The sequence below is a fragment of the Danio rerio genome, chromosome 21 (assembly GCF_052040795.2).
Source record: "Danio rerio strain M-AB ecotype USA chromosome 21, GRCz13ab, whole genome shotgun sequence".
Lineage (NCBI taxonomy): Eukaryota > Metazoa > Chordata > Actinopteri > Cypriniformes > Danionidae > Danio > Danio rerio.
Genome location: NC_141041.1, coordinates 11,821,563 through 11,845,200, shown reverse-complemented (window position 1 = coordinate 11,845,200; position 23,638 = coordinate 11,821,563). Strand labels below are relative to the sequence as shown.

General features: G+C 32.8%; 1 protein-coding gene across 2 annotated transcripts in view; it reads right to left on the bottom strand.

The window, feature by feature from the left end:
• Nucleotides 1–23,638, bottom strand: part of ccbe1 (collagen and calcium binding EGF domains 1) — a 98,221-nt gene that overhangs the window by 10,901 nt on the left and 63,682 nt on the right. The window contains 4 exon segments of one of the 2 annotated variants that reach the window (NM_001163923.1): nucleotides 418–453; nucleotides 15,284–15,423; nucleotides 16,373–16,484; nucleotides 22,408–22,514. In NM_001163923.1, the coding sequence (NP_001157395.1) occupies nucleotides 418–453; nucleotides 15,284–15,423; nucleotides 16,373–16,484; nucleotides 22,408–22,514 (395 nt within the window). 2 annotated transcript variants of the gene reach the window in all.

The following is a 23,638-nucleotide window of genomic DNA, read 5'->3' as shown; positions in this document are numbered from 1 at the left end:
TCACCAACAGACAGTAATATAATAGTGTGGTATGATAAATATGATAATATAAATCTATGAATAGCTTTGAGATCCTATGATTAGCTATGGTGTATTGTGAAATGTCTCAGTGTAACTATCGTCAATATTTAGACTAATCAAATTTGCCATTTCAAGAATGTACTAATGGTGTTTTGACATTCTCAACTATCTGCAATTCGTCACGCCACCTATGATGTCATATTTGAACATTTTGGGCTTTGGTCACTGACCCCGAAGCCATCCAAGAGTTTAATTTTATTAGTGATCAGTCACCATTGATCTTAAACATCTTCATCCTGTTTTCCCAAATATTTGCATTCCACGGATGGAAAACTGCCCTCAGCCAAGGCTTCAGAATTACAAAGAAAAGAGATAAAGATAGAAAACATACCGTACCTTCATGCCATCTCTCCCTGGAGCCCCAGGAGGACCCTGAAAACACACACACAAAACATCCCAATTAAACACACACCAAACATACACTGTAAAAAGTGAATAGTTGACTTTACTTAAAAAAAGAGAGTAAACTTGTCTCATGATTATTGAGTGGACAAACAATTTGCATAATTATAAAATTTAAGTAAATGGATGATTTTTTTAAAGTAAAATCAACTTGTTGCTTTTAAGGCAACAGGTTTACTCACTTTCTTAGTAAAGTAATCACTTGTAATCACAGTGTCTCTGTTAAAAAAACAAAACTATTAAAAGATGAATAAATGATTATAAATGGTAAACATTATCAATGGCCAATTTCTCTTGTCCATATGCTTAACAAGAATATATTTTAAATATTTTTGAATCACAATTTTTTGCCATCAATAACTCACAAAACAACAGCATATACTGATAAGATAATGAGATAAGATAATCAATATGAGATAATCAATTCAGGTTCAGATAATGAGCTTTATTCAGTGTTAAAATGTGAGTTTAAACACAATTTGATGTGACATTTATTGCCACACTACTGAAAGCAGCTGCATATAGTTCACATCAGATCTTGAAAATGACTAGTAGACTGTCCAGAACTGTGACTCAAGTGCAAATCATCAACATCAGTCACTCAGTAGCCTACTAATAATGTTATTATGCATTTTAAATATCTCTTTGTTATCTTCAAAATTAAATTTGTTGCCATTGTAACTTGGAACTGTTAAGCTGACTTCATTTTTATAATTATGCTTGTTGTACTCACTTTTATTACATTTACATTTACATTAAAGTCAACTAATCCTTTTTTTACAGTGTTAGACTATTTTAGCACGTCTGTTATACACACACACACACACACACACACACACACACACATATATATATATATATATATATATATATATATATATATATATATATGTGTGTGTGTGTGTGTATACATATATATACATTTATATATATTATATATATATATATATATATATATATATATATATATAAATATATATATACATACATACACACACACATATATATATATATATATATATATATATATATATATATATATATATATATATATATACATACATACATACATACATACATACATACATACATACATACATACATACATACATATATACACATAAACACATACATACATACATACATACATACATACATACATACATACATACATACATACATACATACATACATACACACACGCACACACACACACACACACGCACACATACACACACACACACACACACACACACACACACACACACACACACACACACACACACACACACACACACACACACACACACACACATTCAATCAAACATTTATGCAACACCTTAGTTTAAGTACCAACTCTTACTGTTAACTAGTTGCTTATTACTTGCCTATTTTAAATATATTGGCTGTTTATTAGTTCTTATAAATTGAATATTGTGCATGATCATACTCTATAACATCACATAATTCCAATATACCTAAACCCTAAACTACTAAAATGGTTTGATATTATCGAGAATTGTACTTTAAATTAAAGTGTGACCAAAATTGTTAATATAGGCCTAGCTAATTATTTTTGTTCAAATGCGTATCTAATTAAACATAAAACAGCTGAAGGGCAAATGAACCACTCAAGTCACTCCAAGAACGACATATTTACAATCATCATATCATGGATTTGATGGTCCCATTCATTCAGCTCTCAAATATTTTCACACATCAAATCATGCTTGTCCAGATCTCTAGGGCAGATCTGAGCCATATTCATAGTAGAATGGAAAACATGATTCATCGGTCTAAAAATACTGCTTTGAGCAGTTCATCTTTATGCGGGTGATTAAATAGAGCTGGTTCTGGGTCAGTGAAAACATCAACAGTGTTTTAGTAAAGACACTAAATACATGGATTCCTGGAGAGATCAATGATTTCTCATGACAAACTTTTTGATTTAATGGCTAATTTGTTAAAATTCGTACAATCTCATTCATATAATTTAGTATGATTTGTTGGGTTGAGTGGTTGGGTTTAGGGGTAGGTTTTTGGACATTTTCGTACAACTGAACTGACTAGTAACGTTTCCTCGTGAGGTCAGGCTGGACAGAAAGGGGAGTCCCATAACTACACACTGCAAACGCTTTTTATCTAAGATTTTTGTTGCCTTGTTTCTAGTCCAAATATCAAAAAACTCTTAAATCAAGAAGCATTTAAACAAGCAAAGTATATTATCTTGTTTTAAGGAGTTATTTATTTATTTATTTATTTTTTAACCCAAAACACATTAAATAATCTGCCAATTGGGTTAGCAAAATAATCTTATGTCAAAGTATTTTTTGCTTATGCCTTTTGCAGATTAGTTTGTTTGTTTTAAGAAAAACTCACGTAATTTTTTTTAACATATTTTTCATTTTTGTTGCTTGTCTAAAAATGCATCTTGATTTAAAAAGCTGTAGATATTTGGACTAGAAAAAATAAAACAAATCTAAGAAAACCTTTTTTTATTTGCAGTGCACATACAATGGTAAATATGATCAAAAAAGTAAAAAAAAAAACCTTCAGATAAAAATATTAATGAAAACAATAACAAAAACTCTCATCTCACTAAGAGTGACTGGAATCAACACAGTTTCATCAAAATATAAAAAAAACAAAGTATATGTGTGCCACAATTACTGGCACCCCTATGAATTCTTATGAGCACAATATATTTGAAACATGTTCCCTGTGATATTTGACATTTATTTAGTACACCTGGGTGACTAGAAACAGGAAACTGTTCAGCGGTGAGCTCCTGTTTCACAGGGCTACAAATATGAGGAAACAAAGGCCAAACTCCCTCAGTCATTCATCACGATGGGGAAAACCACAGAACAGAGCTGGGATTTGCCATAAAAACTCGCTGAGCTTCACAAAATGTCAAGTGATTATAAGAAAAGCTAAAACAATGAAAATGCCCATTTCCTCCATCAGGACAGTATTTGAGATTGTTTTGGAGAAAGGCAAAAATATATAAAATGAACGCTGGCTTCAGCCACTCATTTTCATACTTTCTGGCTTTTTGGGCATCAATTTTCAAATCAGCTTCTGAAAGTCATTCTTTAGATATTAAACCATGCTCAATTATTTAGACTGCACCTTCAAATGTTTCTTATTCATTTTCACAACCAAATGCAACACATTTTGTTTGAAGATGTTTGAAGATGACAAGGAAACAGGCTTAGTCCAAATAATGCTAAAGGTTCAAAGAATCTTGGATCCGGTCCACGTTGAGAGCAGATAACTGTCATGGCCATCCATGAATCAAGTGCGCAGGACTGATTCTCTGCATTGATCCTGACGGCTAGTCTGATTTGCTGGAATCCTCCAAAATCTGAAATATTTTTATGACTTTTTGTTCTATTTTCTTCAAATATGTTAAACTGCTTTGACACATTCTACATTGTAAAAAGAGCGGTAGAAAAATAAATGTATTGAAATTAATATTGTTTTGATTTAGGCCCCGTTTACACTAATACGTTTTAGTTTTAAAGCACATACGTTTTGCTATGGTTGCGCCATCACACTACGCCGGAGCTTTCGAGCAGCGCAAACAGAGCATTTTGAAAACGCTGAAGAGGCTGTTTCATTCTAAAATACTGCTGCTTCGTCTCAGTGTGGATGGGGAAAAACGGAGACATCTGAAAACGGAGGCAGGGCTGCAGACATTGTGATTGGGGTTTTCCCTCAATATTAAGTAGCCTACACACAGTTCAGTCTTCATCCTCTCCTTTTAAGTTCAAACTTCGCAAGTTTAATATGGAAAACAAACTCCAGGGACACGTAAAGTAAATCTTCAAAGGGAACGGTGTACTTTATAACCTTATTCACATAACCCTAGCTATTGTACGTTGTTTCACTTTCTTAACTATAAAATGAAAACATATATTAAAAACTGCTGTTTTCTTGTTGATATGAGCAACTTAACAGACAGCAGAAATGTTGAGGCGTCGTGTACCTACATATTTATATAACCGTCATCTTCACTGTGTGCATATTTATAACAAAACGGAGCCTTTCATTCTCATTGAAAATACGAAACATAGCCTCTCTTTTGCTGAATATTAATTTTAATAATTAATAATGGCCATTATAAAAGTATAACGTACAATAAGTTTATACAATATAGGAAAAAAAGGCAAGCAATCAGTCAATATACAGAATGTACATGGTTACATTAAATATTAACTTATCTTTGCACTCAGCCAAAGCACGTTACCTGAGAACTTAGATATAGTTAGATATATACAACAAGATGAGTTAAAAATCACGTTTTACAAATACAGTGAGATTGGATACAGCGGTAGATCCTTGATAAACAGTCCGACAAGCACAGCTCTCATCTGGGTAGATGACTGCCTGGAGCTCAGACGTCCACATGCATATGCTGCAGCGCATGCCAGAGTGTGTGTGTGGTCATGTGATGTGCATTTTAAGTGGTGTTGTGTAGACGGAGAGCTGTTCACAAACGCTGGGTGACACCCTAGTGTGGATGCGGATTGTTTTCATTCTAAAACGCCGTTTTAAAACTTAAACCTACTAGTGTAAGCAAGAAAGTTTCAACTAACTGCGACTATTTGTTAATAGATTTGAAAAGTTGAAGTCTTTAAATTCTTTTAATTAATATTTAACCTCTCTGATTGACAAACATCAATAAAAACTAAACTGAGTTAAACTTTGGACCAGTTTACATGAATACAATTTTTTTTAACACTACACCAAAGTTTTCAATCCCCTGAAATGGAAATTTTGAAATGCTGAAGAGGCCATTTTCATTTTAAAATACTGGTAATCCATGCTAGGAAGGAGGAAAACAGAGACATCTGAAAATGGAGCTATATGCAATAACTATTATCAGAGGAAATGCATGGTAAAATTATACCCTGTCTCTTGCTGCAGTTTTAGTGCATTCCAGAGCATGTGTATGGTCACATGATGTACGTTTTCAGCAGAATAGTGTGGATGGAGACCTTTTTAGAAATGCTAGATGAAACACCAGTGTGGATGTTAATCGATTTTCTTCAAAAACAATGTTTTAAAACTAAAATGCATCAATGTAAAACGGGCCTGAAGGACATTCCAGTCAACAAGGAGTCTGAAAAAGGCCATGGTCTGTTCGAGTGGCAAAATAAGTGTCACACAGGAGAAATGTAGAAGTTTGTTGGGGTCTTGGTGTCAGAAAGTCCTAAACTATAAACTGACATTATGAGTTGTTTTATTTCAACAAAAGAAACAGCTTCCACATCCAAAAACAAGTCAAGTATCTTGAGCTTTTTGTTAATATTTTAAGCAAAAGGTTAAACAATAAAGCCTTTTCCTACTGGTATTTAACAGGCGGGCCAATAAAAGTGTTAAATTAATGCTAAAACAGGATAATCCCACAGACGCGACTGGTGGCAGATCCATTTTTCAAGCCCACTTTTACAAACTGCATTGCTTCTCATTCGTCAAATTAAATGAAGAAACTCTGAACACTTGTTATGAGTTATTTCTATATCCTGGATTCATAAATTATTACACAACTCCAGAAGTATTTTTCTTCATTGACGACTCGTGCTTCAGAGACGTGGTCTAACGCGTTAAAAGCAAAAGGTTATGTCTATTGAAACATTTACGACGGGGTCCGTGAGAAGCACACGGGCCAAAAAAAGCAACCCATGTGCAGAATAACGCAGGCAGTCTTTTCCCTGTTATTGCCATTATCATTTATCAACATGCAGAGGTAGGATGGATGTTGTGCTTGGGCATATTGAGAAATGTATTGTTTCTACGCAAAACAAACTGTGACAAATGCTTGGCACACGACCAGCTGTTTGAGAGGATATATATATATATATCATCCAGTGATCAAAAAGGACGGGGAATCAGAATGATAAAGGAGCAAGAACAGAAGAAAAGAAGATCAAAAGTGACTCCCGTTACCCATCTTAGTTTCCACCCCACCTGCAAAAGACGCCCCCCTTCAGGGAGTCAGAGGTCAGCCAGCTGAAGGTCAGGGGTTTCAGAGGACACGTGTTCACACGCCGGCCCAGCGGAGGAGACCCAGCTACACATGAGCCCAGAGAGATGAAAATCTGCTGCTTTCTTGCAGCTACACTCACACACACACATTATTATGTATAAAAAAATGCAATTCAACTATTATTATATAAATAATTATCAAAATATTTGTAGATTGACTTTAGTTATACATTTTTATATGAATGATTTTATAACATTTATTTATTAATAAATTATTCATTTATTAATTAGTAATTAAAAATTTAAAATCACATTTTAAATAGAAGTATAGGGATCTTGTCTGAAGAGAATCAAGCTATAGTCATATTTATAATTTATTATTTATAGAAATGATTTATTATATAATATTAATTATAAAATAGATATCAAAACATTTATAGATTGAATTTAATTATACATTTTAATATTAACTATTTAATAGTAATTAATTATTTATAAAGTATTTAATAAATTAATATCAAAAAAATATAAAAATCACATTTAAAATAGAAGTTTAGGGATCTTAGGAATCAAGACAGTCATACCTATACTTACAGAAATGATTTATTATATCCTATTAATTATAAAATAATAATTTTCTATCTTGTCTGAAGAGAATCAAGACAGTCATATTTATACTTTATAAATTATTTACAGAAATGATTTAAGAGATATTAATTATAAAATAAATATTAAAATATTTATAGATTGATTTTAATTATACATTTAATATTAAATATTTTATATTATTTATTAACTTACTAAATTTTCAATGAATTACTAATAAAAAAATCTAATCACATTTTAAATAGAAGTATAGGGATCTTACCTATACTTAATTATTTACAGAAATTATTAATTATATCCTATTAATCATAAAATAAATATAAAAACATTCATAGACTGATTTTAATTATACATTTTAATATTAAAAACTGCAATATTAATTACGTATTCATAAATTATTTAATGAATTACTAATAAAAAATTTAAATCACATTTTAAATAGAAGTTTAGGGACTATTCTAAAGGAAAATGAGTGAGTAATTAAATTAAATATTATAATTAAATTAAATAACACGATGACCTACTAGATTATTAATTAATAATATTTAATTAACAATGAACATTTGAATATTAATACATTTAAAATGATTAATAAATGTAATGCCACTTTAAGTAAGCATTTTAATATAACCTTTCAAAAATAATAAATTATGAATTTTTAAAAACTTTGAAATAAATCAAATAAAGAAATCTCTTCCTTATAAATCAGAGATCTTAGCAGCAATCTTGATAACTCTTTAATGTGCACGCAATTAAAAAAAAAAAACTGGCCCCATTGATTTCTATACCGAGACCACTCTAAGTAATTTTAAAAAAATGTCATTTTAATAAAGATGATTATTGGACAAAAGGTCAACCAGGTGATTATGATGTCGTTATCTTCTTTTCCCCATCACATCCAATCAAAACGATGCAAAATCAACAAAGCAATGTCCTGGTAGCCATTCATAACATCATAGTGGCGTTTCTTTAATAAATTAATTAATTTGTACTTGAAGAGTATACTTTTTGTTTGAATTATGAAATGTTACAAGTAGTGTTATGAAACTGGGTCCTTGTATATAGCTTTTTAAACATGTTCAATCTAATAAGGTACACTAGTCAAAAAGAAAAAAATTGAAATGGTACTTTAGTGTGTGTGTCTTGGCTCAGTATTAAATGTAAACAAAGTCCTACGCGAATGTAAACGGTTTGGAAATAAAAAAGATATGTGTCAAAACATTACCCATGACCAGTGTCAAAAATGTCCCAATCTCCTCATGTGAATCTAGATCTAGACGCAACCATGACAAGCAGGATATTTTATTGCAATCTCATTGATTTAAAAGCCAACAGCTCATATGCTGGAAGTGCAAAGACTTTTACACAAGACTAAACTGCAAATGAAACAGATCCTGCACCTGCTGATTAAGTTTCAGTCTTACAAGCCTGCTGAAACTATTATAGTCTGCTGTATAAGCAAACAAGAAGTGGAACTGCATCTCAAAAACAAAGGCTTCCATGGCTACGAGAGCTCAAAACTGATTATGTCCCAAATAAGACCAGACATTGCAGATTTACTCAGCATTCATGACCTTAGAGTAAAAATATTTCAAGCACAAATCTTAAAGGGATACAGTAGATCAAACAAAAATGACAGGAGTTTCAACATGTACTGTAGCTGACTTTTTCAGTAGCAGTTCATTAACAGAATAATTGGTCACCATTGACTTACTTGTTCCGTTAATGGTCACATTGGCTTTCATAGTATTTTTTCTCTCTACTATGAAAGTCAATAGTGACCATTACTTGTTTGAGTACCAACATTTTTCAAAATATCTTAAAACTGGTTTAGAACAGGAGAAAGGAGAGTGAACATGTACAAATGCTCATTCTGGAACTGCACCACTTCATTAAATTCTTTTAAAGTTTTAGTATGTAAGGTTTTGACTCTTTTAAAGCATAGAAACACAATAAGTTTGCAGATATTTAAGGAACATACTAAAAAACCTGTTTATATAAAAAACAACAGTCAGATATTCTGCCTTTAAAGGGGTGTTTCACGTTGGAATGTCTGTATTTCTTTTGGTCTGTGTAACTCCGCCCACTGTCAGTTTAACCAATAGGATTTCAGCACTCCAGGCTGCCTTGGTGAAAAACACTGCATATTTATGATGCCAAATGAAAGTGGTAAGAATCAGAGATTTAACATTCGACACTTCCTAAAAAGCTTCCGCCCAGCGTGATCAGCGTTTACATCTCACAATGAATAAGAGCTAACTTACGGAAATAACTATCTACATAAATAAACACTAACTCTAACTGCAACATATACTGTTGAAGTCAAAACTATTCGGCCTCCTTTGGATTTTTATTTCTTTTTCAAAAATTTCCCAAATTATGTTTAACAGAGTAATGAATTTTTCACAGTATTCCTGATAAAAAAAATTTCGTCGTTTTAATTTTTAAATGTGCAGTATGTACGTTTGAGCATGTCTGGTTCAAAAAACATGAAAGCGCAGGTTGCCAGATTGATGACACCAACATATCAGGGATTCAGCATGTACATTTAATAATGTTAAGGAGGTTTAATATGTATTAATTATATTATAAACCTTACCTTCATCGGAGTGCAGTAGGTGCACTATTCTGTGCTTCTAAATGGCTGTATTTAAATTTCTGTCATGTTTCGTTTGGTGCAAACAGCTAAATTGCTTATTGCTGCAATCTCATCACGTAGCATATTGTTAAAGCAGAGTCATAATGTAACCTGCTCACCTAATATTAAGTTAATATTTTTATTATTTGTTAATTAATAACCACCTCATGTGGAACTCTGATTCTGCTTCTCATTTCGGAGTCTGCAACTGTCCACCAGGTCGCATTTCGGTCACTGACACATGCTTTGAGAGCCGTCCTGACTAAATGAATGAAATACGTGGTTTTCCATGAAGGCAACTCAAATATAATTGGCTAAACTGGCATTGGGCAATAAAATAAAACAATATTAAATAATCAAAACAAAGATAGACGTTCTGGCACGTAAAACACATTTTTAAAGCAGAATATCTGACTTCAGAATTGTTTTCCAGATGTTTACTCAGCATGCTTCCTAAATATCTGCAAACAAATTATAGTATATGCTTCAGAAGAGTCAAAAACATACACACAGTACCTTTAACTTGCCTAGCTAAGCTAATTAACCTAGTTAAGCCTTTAAATGTCATTTTAAGCTGAATACTAGTATCTTGAAAAATATCTAGTAAAATAGTATGTTCTGTCATCATGATAAAAATAGAAATCAGTTAATAGAAATTAGATATTAAAACTATTAATCTCCTATAAAATCTCCTTTCCGTTTAACAAAAATTGGGCAAACAAATATACAGGTTAGGGTTGGTTCAGTGGACGATGCCATCGTCCATCATCCATCGCAGATGGCCGATAGACATCTTAATGCTGAGCCGGCATCCCGATCCTTCGCCCAGCCCCCATAGCAGCAGCAACAGGCTTGCGTAAAATACAAACTCAGGCCCCGTTTACACTAATGCGACTTAGTTTTAAAATGCCATTTTAAAACGAAAACGATCCACATCCACACAGGCGTTTCACCTTGCATTTCTGAAAAGCCCTCCGTCCACACTATACCGCTGAAAATGCACATCACATGACCACACACACTCTGTGCTCCACACGTCTGAGCTTTAGGCAGTCAGCATATGCTTTAAACACAAAACCCCAGAGAGCAGTGCACGTTATGCAGTTTATCAAGGATAAACCACTGGATCGGGTCTCATTGTAGTTGTTAAACATGATATTTAATTTATTTTGTCTATCTAACGACTCTTCTGTCTTTTGAATCTATCAGGTAACGTGTCACAGCATCAGTACACTGCTTCATTCTTTCGCTTTCACGCTTTTACTTAATAATTTTAGCAAAAACCTTAGATACTGTTGGTTGGTTGCTGTTGGTTGTGCACCTCTTTTACTAACCAAGTTTCTCGACGCCATTATAGAAACACGGATCACTCTGCCTATTCATGCCAGAGTCCTAAGGAAAAAGTGATTGACAGGTGGTAACTTGTGTGTAACTTATCTTTATTTATTTATGATTTGGTTATGGGTAAAACAAAGACCATGCAGGTCAGGTAGTTGAATTGGTAGACTACAAATAATAAATTCATTATCATTCGTTCATTCATTCATTCGTTCATTCATTTTCTTTTTGGCTTAGTCTTTTTTTTATTCTGGTTTGGCCACAGCGGGATCAACCACCAACTTATCCAGTATATGTTTACGCAGCAGATGCTCTTCCAGACGCAATCCATCACTGGGAAATTAATTCATTATGAATTAATAAATTAATCATAAATAATTAATTTGACGTCGATGATGCCATTGTCCATCACGAAGTTTCACATTATACATTGTACGATGACAAATTGGTCGACATCACCCAACCCCAATAGAGGGGGGTAAATAATTCTGACTTCAACTGTAAGTATACATTAGCTTACAGTGTAAAATTGAATACTTTTATTGTCACTTGTGCTCATTTTTATTGGTGATGTCAATTTAGCAACCTGTGTGTGTGGGGGTGTGTCAAGTTTTAAGAAAAGGACAAAAAAAAAAAAAAACTCTAATATTTTGAATTTGGACTGCAATACTCAAATCAACCACTAGGTTCTACATACAGCACCTTTAAGTTGAACTTTTGAGGTGAACTATGCCTTTATGTACAGTATATATAAAGAAAGCATTCAGTCACAATTCCAAGGTCAACCAACAACACATTAAAGTCCTCTACAAATATCTGTGGTCAAGAACTTCAGATGTCATCTCCATAGGCTACAAACACATATGCTGCAAAGTGATGCTTCTGCTAAAAAAGGTTAACATGAGAAAGTGTGCTGCATTTCACAGCGCCTGTAATTTGAGCGCGAAAAGTGTGAGATGATAATTCATTATGTGCGTCAGGTTGAGTCTGGAAGAATGTGTGAAAGAGTAATGAAGGTTAACAGTCCGTAACAGGAAGTGTAAAGCGTGTCGCCGTCGACAGAAACCACAGGTCAACGAGCTCCAACACCTTCATGCTGTGCCTAAAATCAAGCTTGGCTATATTAATCTGTGAATGTGAGGGGTGAAAAATGAAGAAATTAAGACCAAGCATAATTAGGAAGTTACTCAGCATCTTAAGAATGTAAGTGTAAGGTGATGTTTATTTTCTTTACTCAATCCTGGAGCCGTGGATGTCCTGCAGAGGTTGTGTTTAAATGCCTGTTCCCACCAAATTTAGATTATCCAGCAGAAGATATCAAACACAATATTGCATCTTTATTAACAATTCAATCCCTGTCGAAAATAATGAATTGTAGTAATCCATCATTGGATTGGATCCAGAGTAGAGAAAATTCTCTAGTTATAGGTTTTGCAAACATTTCTTTTTTTAAATGCGTTTTAATAGTTTTAGCTTTACATAGTCTGTGTGTATATATACACTACCTAACAAAAGTCTTGTCTTCGATCCCAGTTGTAAGAGCATTAAATAATAACTTGATCATTTGGAAAAGTGGCAGAAGGTAGATTTTTCTGATGAATCATCTGTTGAACTGCATCCTAATCATCACAAATACTGCAGAAGACCTATTGGAACTCGCATGGATTCAAGATTCTGACAGTTATTAGTCAAGTTTTGTAAAGGAAAAATCATGGTTTGGGGTTACATTCAGTATGGGAGCATGCGAGAGATCTGCAGAGTGGATGGTAACATCAAATGTCTGAGGTATCAAGACATTTGTGCTGCCCATTACATTTCAAACCACAGGAGAGGGCAAATTCTCCTTCTCATACTTCAGCCTTCACATCAAAGTTCCTGAAAGCAAAGAAGATCAAGGTGTTCCAGAATTGGCCAGCCCAGTCACTATACATGAACATTATTGAGCATGTCTGGGGTAAGATGGAGGAGTCCTGCAAGAACGCTTTCTTTGCCATTCCAGATGACTTTATTAATAAGTTATTTAAGTCATTGCAGAGATGTATGGATGCAGTTAAGTCACAAGACTTTTATCCAAGCAAAGTCAGATGTTACTGTCCTAATTAAATAATCAAAAATCAAGGCATATTTCATATAAAATAGGCATAATCTAGAGGCCTTTGCCTTTCATATAAACCACTTCTGAAACCAAACGAACCAAATACCAAATCAACTAGAATTCTTATTTGTTGTTCCTAAAACTTGTATAGGCGACAAGACTTTTGTCAGTTAGTGTATACATATACAGAGATTGAGATTGAGAGAGTATACACCTGAACTAAAGAATGGAAAACATTAGTGAAGCTAATATGGAAAGTGACTGAAACTGCAATTCATTGACGAGCCACTGGGGGCTGGCTCCAAAAGAGCAATTTTCCATTGACTTTCATGTTAAATTGCCCAACTTTACAGCAGAAAAAGGTGTTTACAGTCTGCTAAAAATAAATGTGGTGTTTATAGCTAACATTACCCTTCATGACTGTGATGGAGTTGAATTTTTTAATAACTCATCCGTTTAATTTATATTAAGCCTCACAATTCTGCATAATTATGGATGTGGTCACTTGATTGACAGGTCTCTGCTGCCCACCACCACATCACTGCAGCTCATTCATTGTGGTGTATTGTATACAACTAAGCAAATGAACAAGAATCAGTCACGTTTAATGAAGTGTCATGTGTTTCACCCAAAGAAAACTGATCAAAACCAAGTAAATTACAATCAGGCATCTCCAGCTCCTCCCACACACCACCTCTATGTCCATTTTTTGGTTACCAAGGAACAAATCTTGTCTGAGTCAGTGAAATGATGTGCTTACAAAAAGGCAACCGTTGGCCCCACCTACTTCTATCTTTACTTGCACTCTTTAGTAATCTCTGGGTGATATCACAGATACTACATCCATATTTTATTCTATGCTTAGCACCCAAACTACAGGACACTGTGACAAAAAATGTGATTGCGGTCTACTTCCATGTGACTGAATAGGCACTGAAGCTCTTAAGCATTTATTTAGCGACACGTCTGTGTGTACATGACGACTACAACTAAACCACAGCAGGAAAGCAGATTTCCAGAAACAGGACAGTGCATGGTTGCTTGACATCCTTGAACCTGCTTAAGGAAGCACATCCTTCAGGAAGTCATAACAAAAATGGACACCCAACAAGACTCATGTTCAAGAATGCAAAGCCCAGATGTCACGAAAACAGACGCCAAGCCAAAAAAGCCAAGTTATCTTCATAGAGCTTAATGATGACAAATGACAACAGAAAAAAACACCACTGCCCCGTGACCCAAGCCAAATAAAGCATTATGAAAGATTCAGATTTAATAGAGCTGCGCAATCAGATTGTGTGTGCATGCTAGGCTAATTCACAGCAAATAATTATTCACTGCATTTTGACGTGCAATCTTATAACATAATCACAATTTATTGTATTATTGAATATTAGCACGTCTAGACCAGGGATTCTCAACTGGTTTGGCCATGGGACCCACATTTTTACATGGTCATCAAGCCGCGACCCACATTTTTAGAAACTATTATATAATTTTAGGAATTACACATAATTTGTATTCATTTGTTAACATAAACAAGTAGTGACAGAAAAATCATAAGAAATTCACCAAGACTTACAATTAAACAATATTTTATTGCTGTCATTTAACAAAATGGATCAAATTATAGAAATATCACAAAGTAAAAACAACAAATACTTTTAATAATAAACATTAATGTTATAAATATGTTAATAAAACATATTTTCTGGTTTCTAAATGTTTTGATTTAGAAGGTTTCATGATCTCTCATGACAGCACCTCACTACATATGACACTGAGGCTTTAGGTCTTTTTTTGTCGTCAATATATATATCCATACTTTACATATTCGGGGTCTAGCTTGCGCTTCGACATATTTGTTGCAATAATTAAATGAAATTTCACATGTCAAACGGTAGGGTTGTTGTGCAAGTTTTTTTTTTTTTTAAATAAAAGTCCGGTATGAGCAAAATAAGTAAAAAAATGTAACTTTTGTTGTTTATTGTGACCACACACTCCGCGAACCACTGAAAATGACTCACTTTTGGGTCGTGACCCACCAATTGAGAAACACTGGTCTATACTACACCTGATAAAGGAAGGTTTCAGGAGCTTCTAGGTTGTGAAAGTGGATTGATACGTACCACTGGGCCACGTCGACCCTGTTTGATATGCGACAGGTCAGGGGAGGGTCCAATGGGTCCCATGTCACCTCTGGGACCAGGTAAGCCTGGTGGCCCCATCTGTCCAGGAGAGCCAGAGGATCCTTTGGCTCCAGGCGTCCCTGAGAGACAATATAAAGTGAGAAGACTAGCATTAGCAAACGACAGACACAGAATAATAAGCAGCAGATACAGTTGAAGTAAAAATAATTAGCCCTCCTGTGTTTTTTTTTATTTTTATATTTTCAAATATTTCCCAAATGATGTTTAACAGAATTTTTCACAGTATTTCTGATAATATTTTTTCTTCTTGAGAGATTTTTATTTGTTTTATTTTGGCTAGAACAAAAGCCATTTTAAAAAGCATTTTAAGGTCAATATTATTAGCCCCTTTAATCAATTCTTTGGGATTTTTTGTCTACGGAACAAAACATTGTTATTGTAACGTTAGACGGATGCTGAAAAGGGAGGTGCGGATTCAAATGCAGGTTTATTGAGAATGGTCAGGTAAGCAACAGTCAACACAGGGGCAAACAGGTACATGCAGGCAAATCCAGAGTCATAGTGAAATAAAGGCTGACAATTTAAAAAAGCAGGCAGCAGACAACGTAAACAAACAAAACAAAGCAAGGGTCAAACACAGAAGGCAAGGAAAGGAAAAGGCGTCGTAATGTTTACAGTTCAGTATAACAAGACTCAGCATTGATGTAAGAGTGAGTGCTCTCTTTAAAGTCCAGGTAATAAATGATGAGCTTCAGCTGTGTCTTCAGCTAGGCCGTTAGAGATCTGCAGCTGTTAGATCACTGATAATCATAACAGTTACACAGTGACTTGCTTAATTATTCTAACTTGCCTAGTAACCTAGTTAAGCCTTTAAATGGCACTTTAAGCTGAACACTAGTATGTTGAAAAATATCTAGTCAAATATTATTTACTGTCATCATGGCAAAGATAAATGAAATAAGTCATTAGAAATGAGTTATTAAAACTACAGTACTATGTCTAAACTTATTTTAAACTGAAGAAATGTATAAGGGAGGTAATAATTCTGACTCTAACTGTACAACTCACCTGCAGGCCCAGGAGGCCCTGGAGGTCCAGGTAAAAATGAATTTGTCGTCATCATCATTTTTTCATTGGTCATCTGCTTATTGATCTCTGTGTTGCTCGACAATAAGGACATCTAAGGAAAGAAGAGATAAACAAAACACACAGATCATCACACTGGCTCTCGTACTGCAGGACTGGACAGAAATGTGAAATAGATAACTTTTGGATTAAAAACTCAACAGAACTTATAATAAAAGCTTTTAGTTAAGATATCCATGAAAAGTAATTTACAAATGAATATTTAATTAAATTTGAATATTGAATAGTTAATAGAGTTTAAAATGAAAAGTTAATTATTAATTTAATTCTTTACTCTTGCTCATGCCTTGACTCTCTCTATATGCAAACTGTGGTGTATTAATTGGAATGAATGTTCAGGAAAGTATCTTAATATTTCAGTACTAAAATAAAAAATCTATACATATAAAAAATGTGTAAACAAATTAATAAACTGCTAATAAAAAGATTGTAATGAAATAAAAAATAAATAAATAAATAAATAAAACCTTGGCCAGGCAAATCCAAACTAATGGGGCCCTGTCATACACCTGTGGCACAATAAGGCGCAAGATGTGTTTGGCACGATTTGTTGCTATTTTCAAACCAGCACAACCATAAATTTAACGTTTTGCGCCACCTTGTTTAAATAGCAAATCTATTTGCACCACTTTGTGGACATGCTGGTCTGAAAGGAGGCATGCTAAGGTGCATTGTTGGTGCGTTGCAATTTTAAGGAACTAAAATCGACCCTGCCATTAACCAACTAAAAGCTGGTCTAAATCCAGAACAGAGTGTGTTAGTTATGCATAATACTAATATTTGTTTTAATAAAAACAAGTTTTAAGAGTTTAAAAACAAGATTTGTCCACCTGTCAGGTTTTGGAGACATCTGCATCACCATATGGGGCATAAGAATAAGAAGTGTGTTTGGAAATAACTCACACTTCATTTTTGTTGTTCATTTATTTGTTTGCTTGAAATTAGAACTTAATTACGAAATAGTTTTTAACAAACAAATTTGAATATGTAGGCTAATAGATGGAGTGCGTTCAACACCATTTCCTTACTCCACAAAAGTAAAGGAGTAAAGAGTAAAAGTAAAAAGAAATTAAAGAGGCTGAATGGAGGAGGCTTGTTCTTTATCCTTTCGCTGCAGATGGTCCGTTTTCTCGCCAGTGAAGCACTCAGTTTTTATACTTGCAAAGTTCACCATGTAAAAATCAAATGCGCTATGGTGCGACGTAACTGACTCTTAAAGGGAATGGGAGATGAGACTCTGATTGGCTTAATGTACATAACGCTCAAAACACACCCATAACTCATTAAAAGAATAAGCACAACCCTGTTAGACTATTCGCCGGGGCGCAGAGCATATTTTTTCCATCCCTAAAACAGGACATGTCCTTAATGCTTTTGCACCATGAGTTTTAGACTGTGCCTAGATCGTTAAAGTAGAGGCCATGGTGTTTAATCTTTCCTGAGAAAAAATATTCAATAAATGATCTCTTTTTAGTGCTAAAATCAAATACAAAATAAACATAATTATCTTTAAAAAAAAGTTATATGCTGTAAAAATAAAAAAAATACAAAACTGAAAAGTAAAATATAAAAATGAGCTTATTAAAAAGTTTTAAAAATAAAATGATAAAATTTAAAAAATGCATACAATGAGATCTTGTGATAAATAAATAAACAAATAAAAACTGATCTGAAAGCCATCCTAAATACTCTGTTAGTCTGTAGAGGGAATATTCAATAAAGCATTCTAATCAATAAACAAAATAAAAAGTGATATCCTTGTTTTCATTTAATTTTTTCATATTGATAAGCTGCTTTGACACAATCCACATTGAAAAAGCGCTCTAGAAAAAAAGAGGAATTGAAGCTGAATTGTTTTTGACAGACTCATCACTATGAATGATTACTCTTTAAAAAAGTAAGCTCATTCAACAGCCTCGAGATCAGTAAATCAGCTTGAATCATTCCTTTCAGCATCTAACGGGAGGAACGGTTCAAATACGAGACATAACAAAATAAGAGAATTATAATTCAAACCAAAGTAACATGAGAATGTAAAGTGATCTATAAACTGCAACATCTGCGTTCATGCCGTTCACAAAAAAAAAAAAAAACAGGAAATCTTTGAATTATTCAGGTTGGTGCGTGAACCGAGATCAGTGGCTGTCTTTTACAAGAGTCTTTCACTTCAAAGAACTGGAGGTATCCATTACCTGCTAACCTCTGAGCTCTGGACATCAACACACACGCTCACACACACACACACAGAGAGAACTTTGAGGTTTTGCCACACGCAGTAGATACAGCCTTAGGCCTGGTGCATAAATCTGTGTAAGTGTCTGTGTCCAGCGCTTTGCAAGCAATTTAAATCTCATTTGTCATTGTTTCTGGTTTTGATTTGTGTCTGGTTGCTTGAACTGCACATATTTCAATCCCATGTTGCACTGAGTGCCGATGTCAACCGCTCATGATGCTGCAAGACATTAGCCGAATTATGTGGCGTAAAGAACAGTCCGTTTCACAAAAAATACAACATCTAAAAGTTAAAATGAAACACCACAGTTCAGTTTCTGCTGACTAGTGTACTTTAAGGTGTGATTATACATCCCTGATATGTTAACAACACAATATCCTGTACACTAATAGTAGATTTAACCAACGTTTTACAAGTTTTATAGCGATATTGAACAGCATAGAGAAACCAAAGACAAACTTTGGGTGTTTTTTTAAGTTTTGTACAGTATGTTTACCAAGACTGTAATTATCAAAAATACAAAGAAATCATTAATAATTTGAATTTTTTTTTTTTTTACAATTACATTTTTTTTTACCAGTTTAACCGAGATACTTGTTTTTCAGGATTAAATTAGAAATATAAATACTTAGCAAGTTTTTAAATAAACTTCAACATTGAAACTAGAATTTGTTACATTTAAAAAAAAATACATATAAAAAGGTTGTACCAATGTAAAAAGAAAACAAAAACTAACTAAATAACTAACAATAACAGTAGTAATATAAATTAATATTAAAAAATGCTCAATTATATATATATACACACACACACACACACACACACACACACACACACACACACACACACACACACACACACACACACACACACACACACACACACACACAGTTGAAGTCAGAATTATTAGCCCCCTTTTGATTATTTTTATTAATATTTCCCAAATTATTTTTAACAGAGCAAGGAAATTTTCAAAGTATGTCTGATAATATCTTTTCTTCTGAAGGAAGTCTTATTTGTTTTATTTCAGCTAGAATAAAAGCAGTTTTAAATTTTTTAAAAAACAATTTAGGGACAAAATTATTAGCCTCTTTAGGCTATTTTTTTTTTCGATAGTCTACAGAACAAACCATCATTATACAATTACTTGCCTAATTACCCTAACCTGCCTAGGTCACCTTATTAACCTAGTTAAGCCTTTAAATGTCACTTTAAGCTGTATAGAAGTGTCTTGAAAAATATCAAGTAAAATATTATTTACTGTCATCATGACAAAGATAAATAAGTTATTAGAAATAGGTTTTTAAAACTATTATGCTTAGAAATGTGCTAAAACAATATTCCCTTCATCAAACAGAAATTTGGGAAAAAAATAAACAGGGCCACTAATAAGTCAGGGGGGGCTAATAATTCTGAATTCAACTGTGTGTGTGTGTAATATATATATATATATATATATATATATATATATATATATATATATATATATATATATATATATATATATATATATATATATATATATAAAAATATATATATATACAAATATATATATATATATATATATATATATATATATATATATATATATATATATATATATATATATATATATATATATATATATATATATATATATATATATATATATATATATATATACATACAAATATATATAATTATATATATATGCCAATTACCTCACAAATGACAGTGGCAATTAAGATAGAAAAGTTAATAAAAAGCATAACTTTTTTTTTTTTTTAACACTGTAAAAATGATTAGATACCTCGCTTAAAGTGTGTAACCTGTTGCCTTAAAAACTTGGAACTGTTAAGTTGACTTAAGTTATTATTATTACTTTTTTTTTTTTAGAAATATGCACGTTAGTTCATAAACTTGATCGTTTAAAGGCAACACATTTTCTCACTTCAAGTCAATTAAACCCTTTAAAAGCCACTGGTTTACTCACTTTTTTTAGGTACAATTCTCGCTATGAACAAACCATTAACTCTGATTTTTGCTGCAATAAACTCATAGTTTGCTGCTTATTAATAGTTATTAAAGTAGTTGGGATTGAGTATTAAATATAGGATTAGGGGTGTAGAATATGACCATGTGTAATATGCTCTTTATAAGTAATAATAAACAGCCAATATCTTAATAATAGGCAGGTAAAAAAAAACACTATCAATAGTGAAAACTGGTCCCTAAACTAAAATTTTAGCCCTTTTGTTTTTTAAAGTTAAGTCAACTAATCAATTTTTACCCTGCACACAAAGCAAATATAACCTCTTTCAAAAAATAAATGTAAATAAATAAATAAATAAATAAATAAATGTATAAATAAATAGGTAAAAAAGTAATTATTAAATAATTAATTAAATAAAAAAGTAAATAAATAAATACATAATTAAGTAAATAAGTAAATAAATAAGTAATAAGATAAGTAAATAAGTAAATAAATAAATACATACATACTTCAATAAGCAAATAAGTAAATAAGTAATTAAATTAGTAAATAAATAAGTAAAAATGTACATAAATAAATAATTAAATAAATAAGTAAATAAGTACAAAAGTATGTAAATAAACATATAAATAAGCAAACAAATAAGCAAATAAATAACTAAGTAATTAATTAAATAAGTAAATAAATTAACTAAATTAAATAAGTAAATAAATAATGTAAATGAATAAATAAATATGTAAATAAATAAATAAACAAGTACGTAAAAAAGTAAATAAGTTATTAAATAAGCAAATAAATAAGTAATCAAATAGGTAATATATTAAATAAGTAAATAATTTAACAAAATTAAATAAGTAATTAAATAATGTAAATAAATAAATAAATAAATAAATAAATAGATAAATATGCAATTTAATAAATAAGTAAATAAATAAATAAATAAATGAGTAAATAAATAAAGCAATTAAGTAAGAAAATAAATAAGTAAATAAGTAATTAATTAAGTAAATAAATAAGCAAATAAGGTAAAAAATTTAATAATTAAATAAATAAATAAGGTAAATTATTAAATAAGTAAATAAATAAGAAAAGTAAATAAGTAATTGAATAAGTTAATAAATAAGTAAATACATTAGTAAATAAATTAGTAATTAAATAATTAGGTAAATATGTGAAAAATAATGTAAACAAATAAATAACAGAAGCAAAGGTACTATAAAAATATTAGAAAAATAAAAAATAAAAACAAGAACCTCATTAACATTTTTTTTTCGTCACCGTCTCGTACGACCAAAACACCAGCTTCAATCATCCAGTTCAGAATGTTCTTTTACTCTCTCGATCTTTTCCCCTCACAGCCTGTTGGACCACACGCGCAAAAGCCATATATCACACCGCGGCCATGAGGGTGTTGAGTGGATTTGTTGACAGTCTAGCTTTGACTGCAAAACACAGACTCTTCGCCCGTCTAAACCGCATCGCTGCTTTCAGCCTGATTTACTAGCCTCCAGCAAGGACAGACGTAAGTCAGACATTTTGGCCTGTGTTTTATCACTTTTTATTTTCACCTATAAAGTCACCAACACATCCCTAAAGACCTGTAAAGCCACGTCTGACTTAGCTCGTGAAATATTGGCAGGTAGGTTCTTGCTGGGTCGCCTCAAGTGTGTGGATGAGGACATGCATATAAAATGAAATCTCCTGCTTGTTTTCGAGAATAAACCCTGCAGGTGAAGCAGGAATATATTGTACCTTCTGTTTGAGTTGGAGAACAGTCATCTTCATCTGATGGAAGTCCTCGCATGTGGCCGAACACGTGCCTTCTTTCATGACGTTGTCTGATTTTTCAAAGAGTGGAGCTGCAAAGAGATGACATGATGACATGGGGGATTTGAAAGAAAAAAATTTAACACAAAAATTTACATTTTGCCATCATTCACTGGGTTCAAAACCTATTTGAGTTTCTTTATTCTGTTGCACACAAAAAGAAAATGTTCTGAAATAGGCTGGTTGTTGGCATTTGTTTACTTCCAAAGTATTTTTTCTCTACAAGTCAGTGGATGCTAGCAGCCACATTTCTTCCAAATATGCATCTTCATAAAGGTTTAAAACCATGAGTGAGAATAAATGAGGCATATTAGATTTTTAGGTGAACTGTCCCTTTAAGGAAGGTTGTTGGGCAGACTAACTTACTAACTAACTAAACTAAAATAATAACTTGACTTCTAGTTGATCATTTGGAAAAGTGGCAGAAGGTCGATTTTTCTGATGAATCATCTGTTGAACTGCATCCCAATCATCACAAATACTGCAGAAGACCTATTGGAACCCGCATGGACTCAAGATTTTCACAGAAATCAGTCAAGTTTGGTGAAGGAAAAATTATGGTTTGGGGTTGCATTCAGTGTGGGGGTGTGCAAAAGATCTCCAGAGTGGATGCCAACACAAGCAGCCTGAGGTCTCAAGACATTTGTGCTGCCCATAACATTACAAACCACAAGAGAGGGCAAATTTTGCACATCTTGTGCCTTATTGCACCAGGTGTATGATAGGGCCCTTAAAATTGTCAATGTGGATTGATCTTGGTTTGATGCTTGTCACACTGCAGGAACGAGTCTGAAATGTTCTTACACTTTACCATCCCATGGTTGAGCAATGTGGTATACTCTATATATTTGCCGCTAATGTGCAGAATTTGCCTCACCGTGTTTGCCCTGAACCCAGCCATGTTAACCAATCAGAAATGAGAAAACAGAGCGCACGCTGATGTCATGAGGCAAAGACTCTGGTTGTAGCATCCACGATCCCACTTTTTTTTGAAAAATCTTCACCCTGGTTGGAGTTTTTAGAAAGTTTCACTAAAACTATATGGTTTCGTTTTCTATGTGAAACCATATAGAAAATGAAACCATATAGTTTTAGTTCAGAGTTAATTTTGCCACAAAAGTGTGTCATGAATGTAAACAGGGATCTGCAGTTGTGC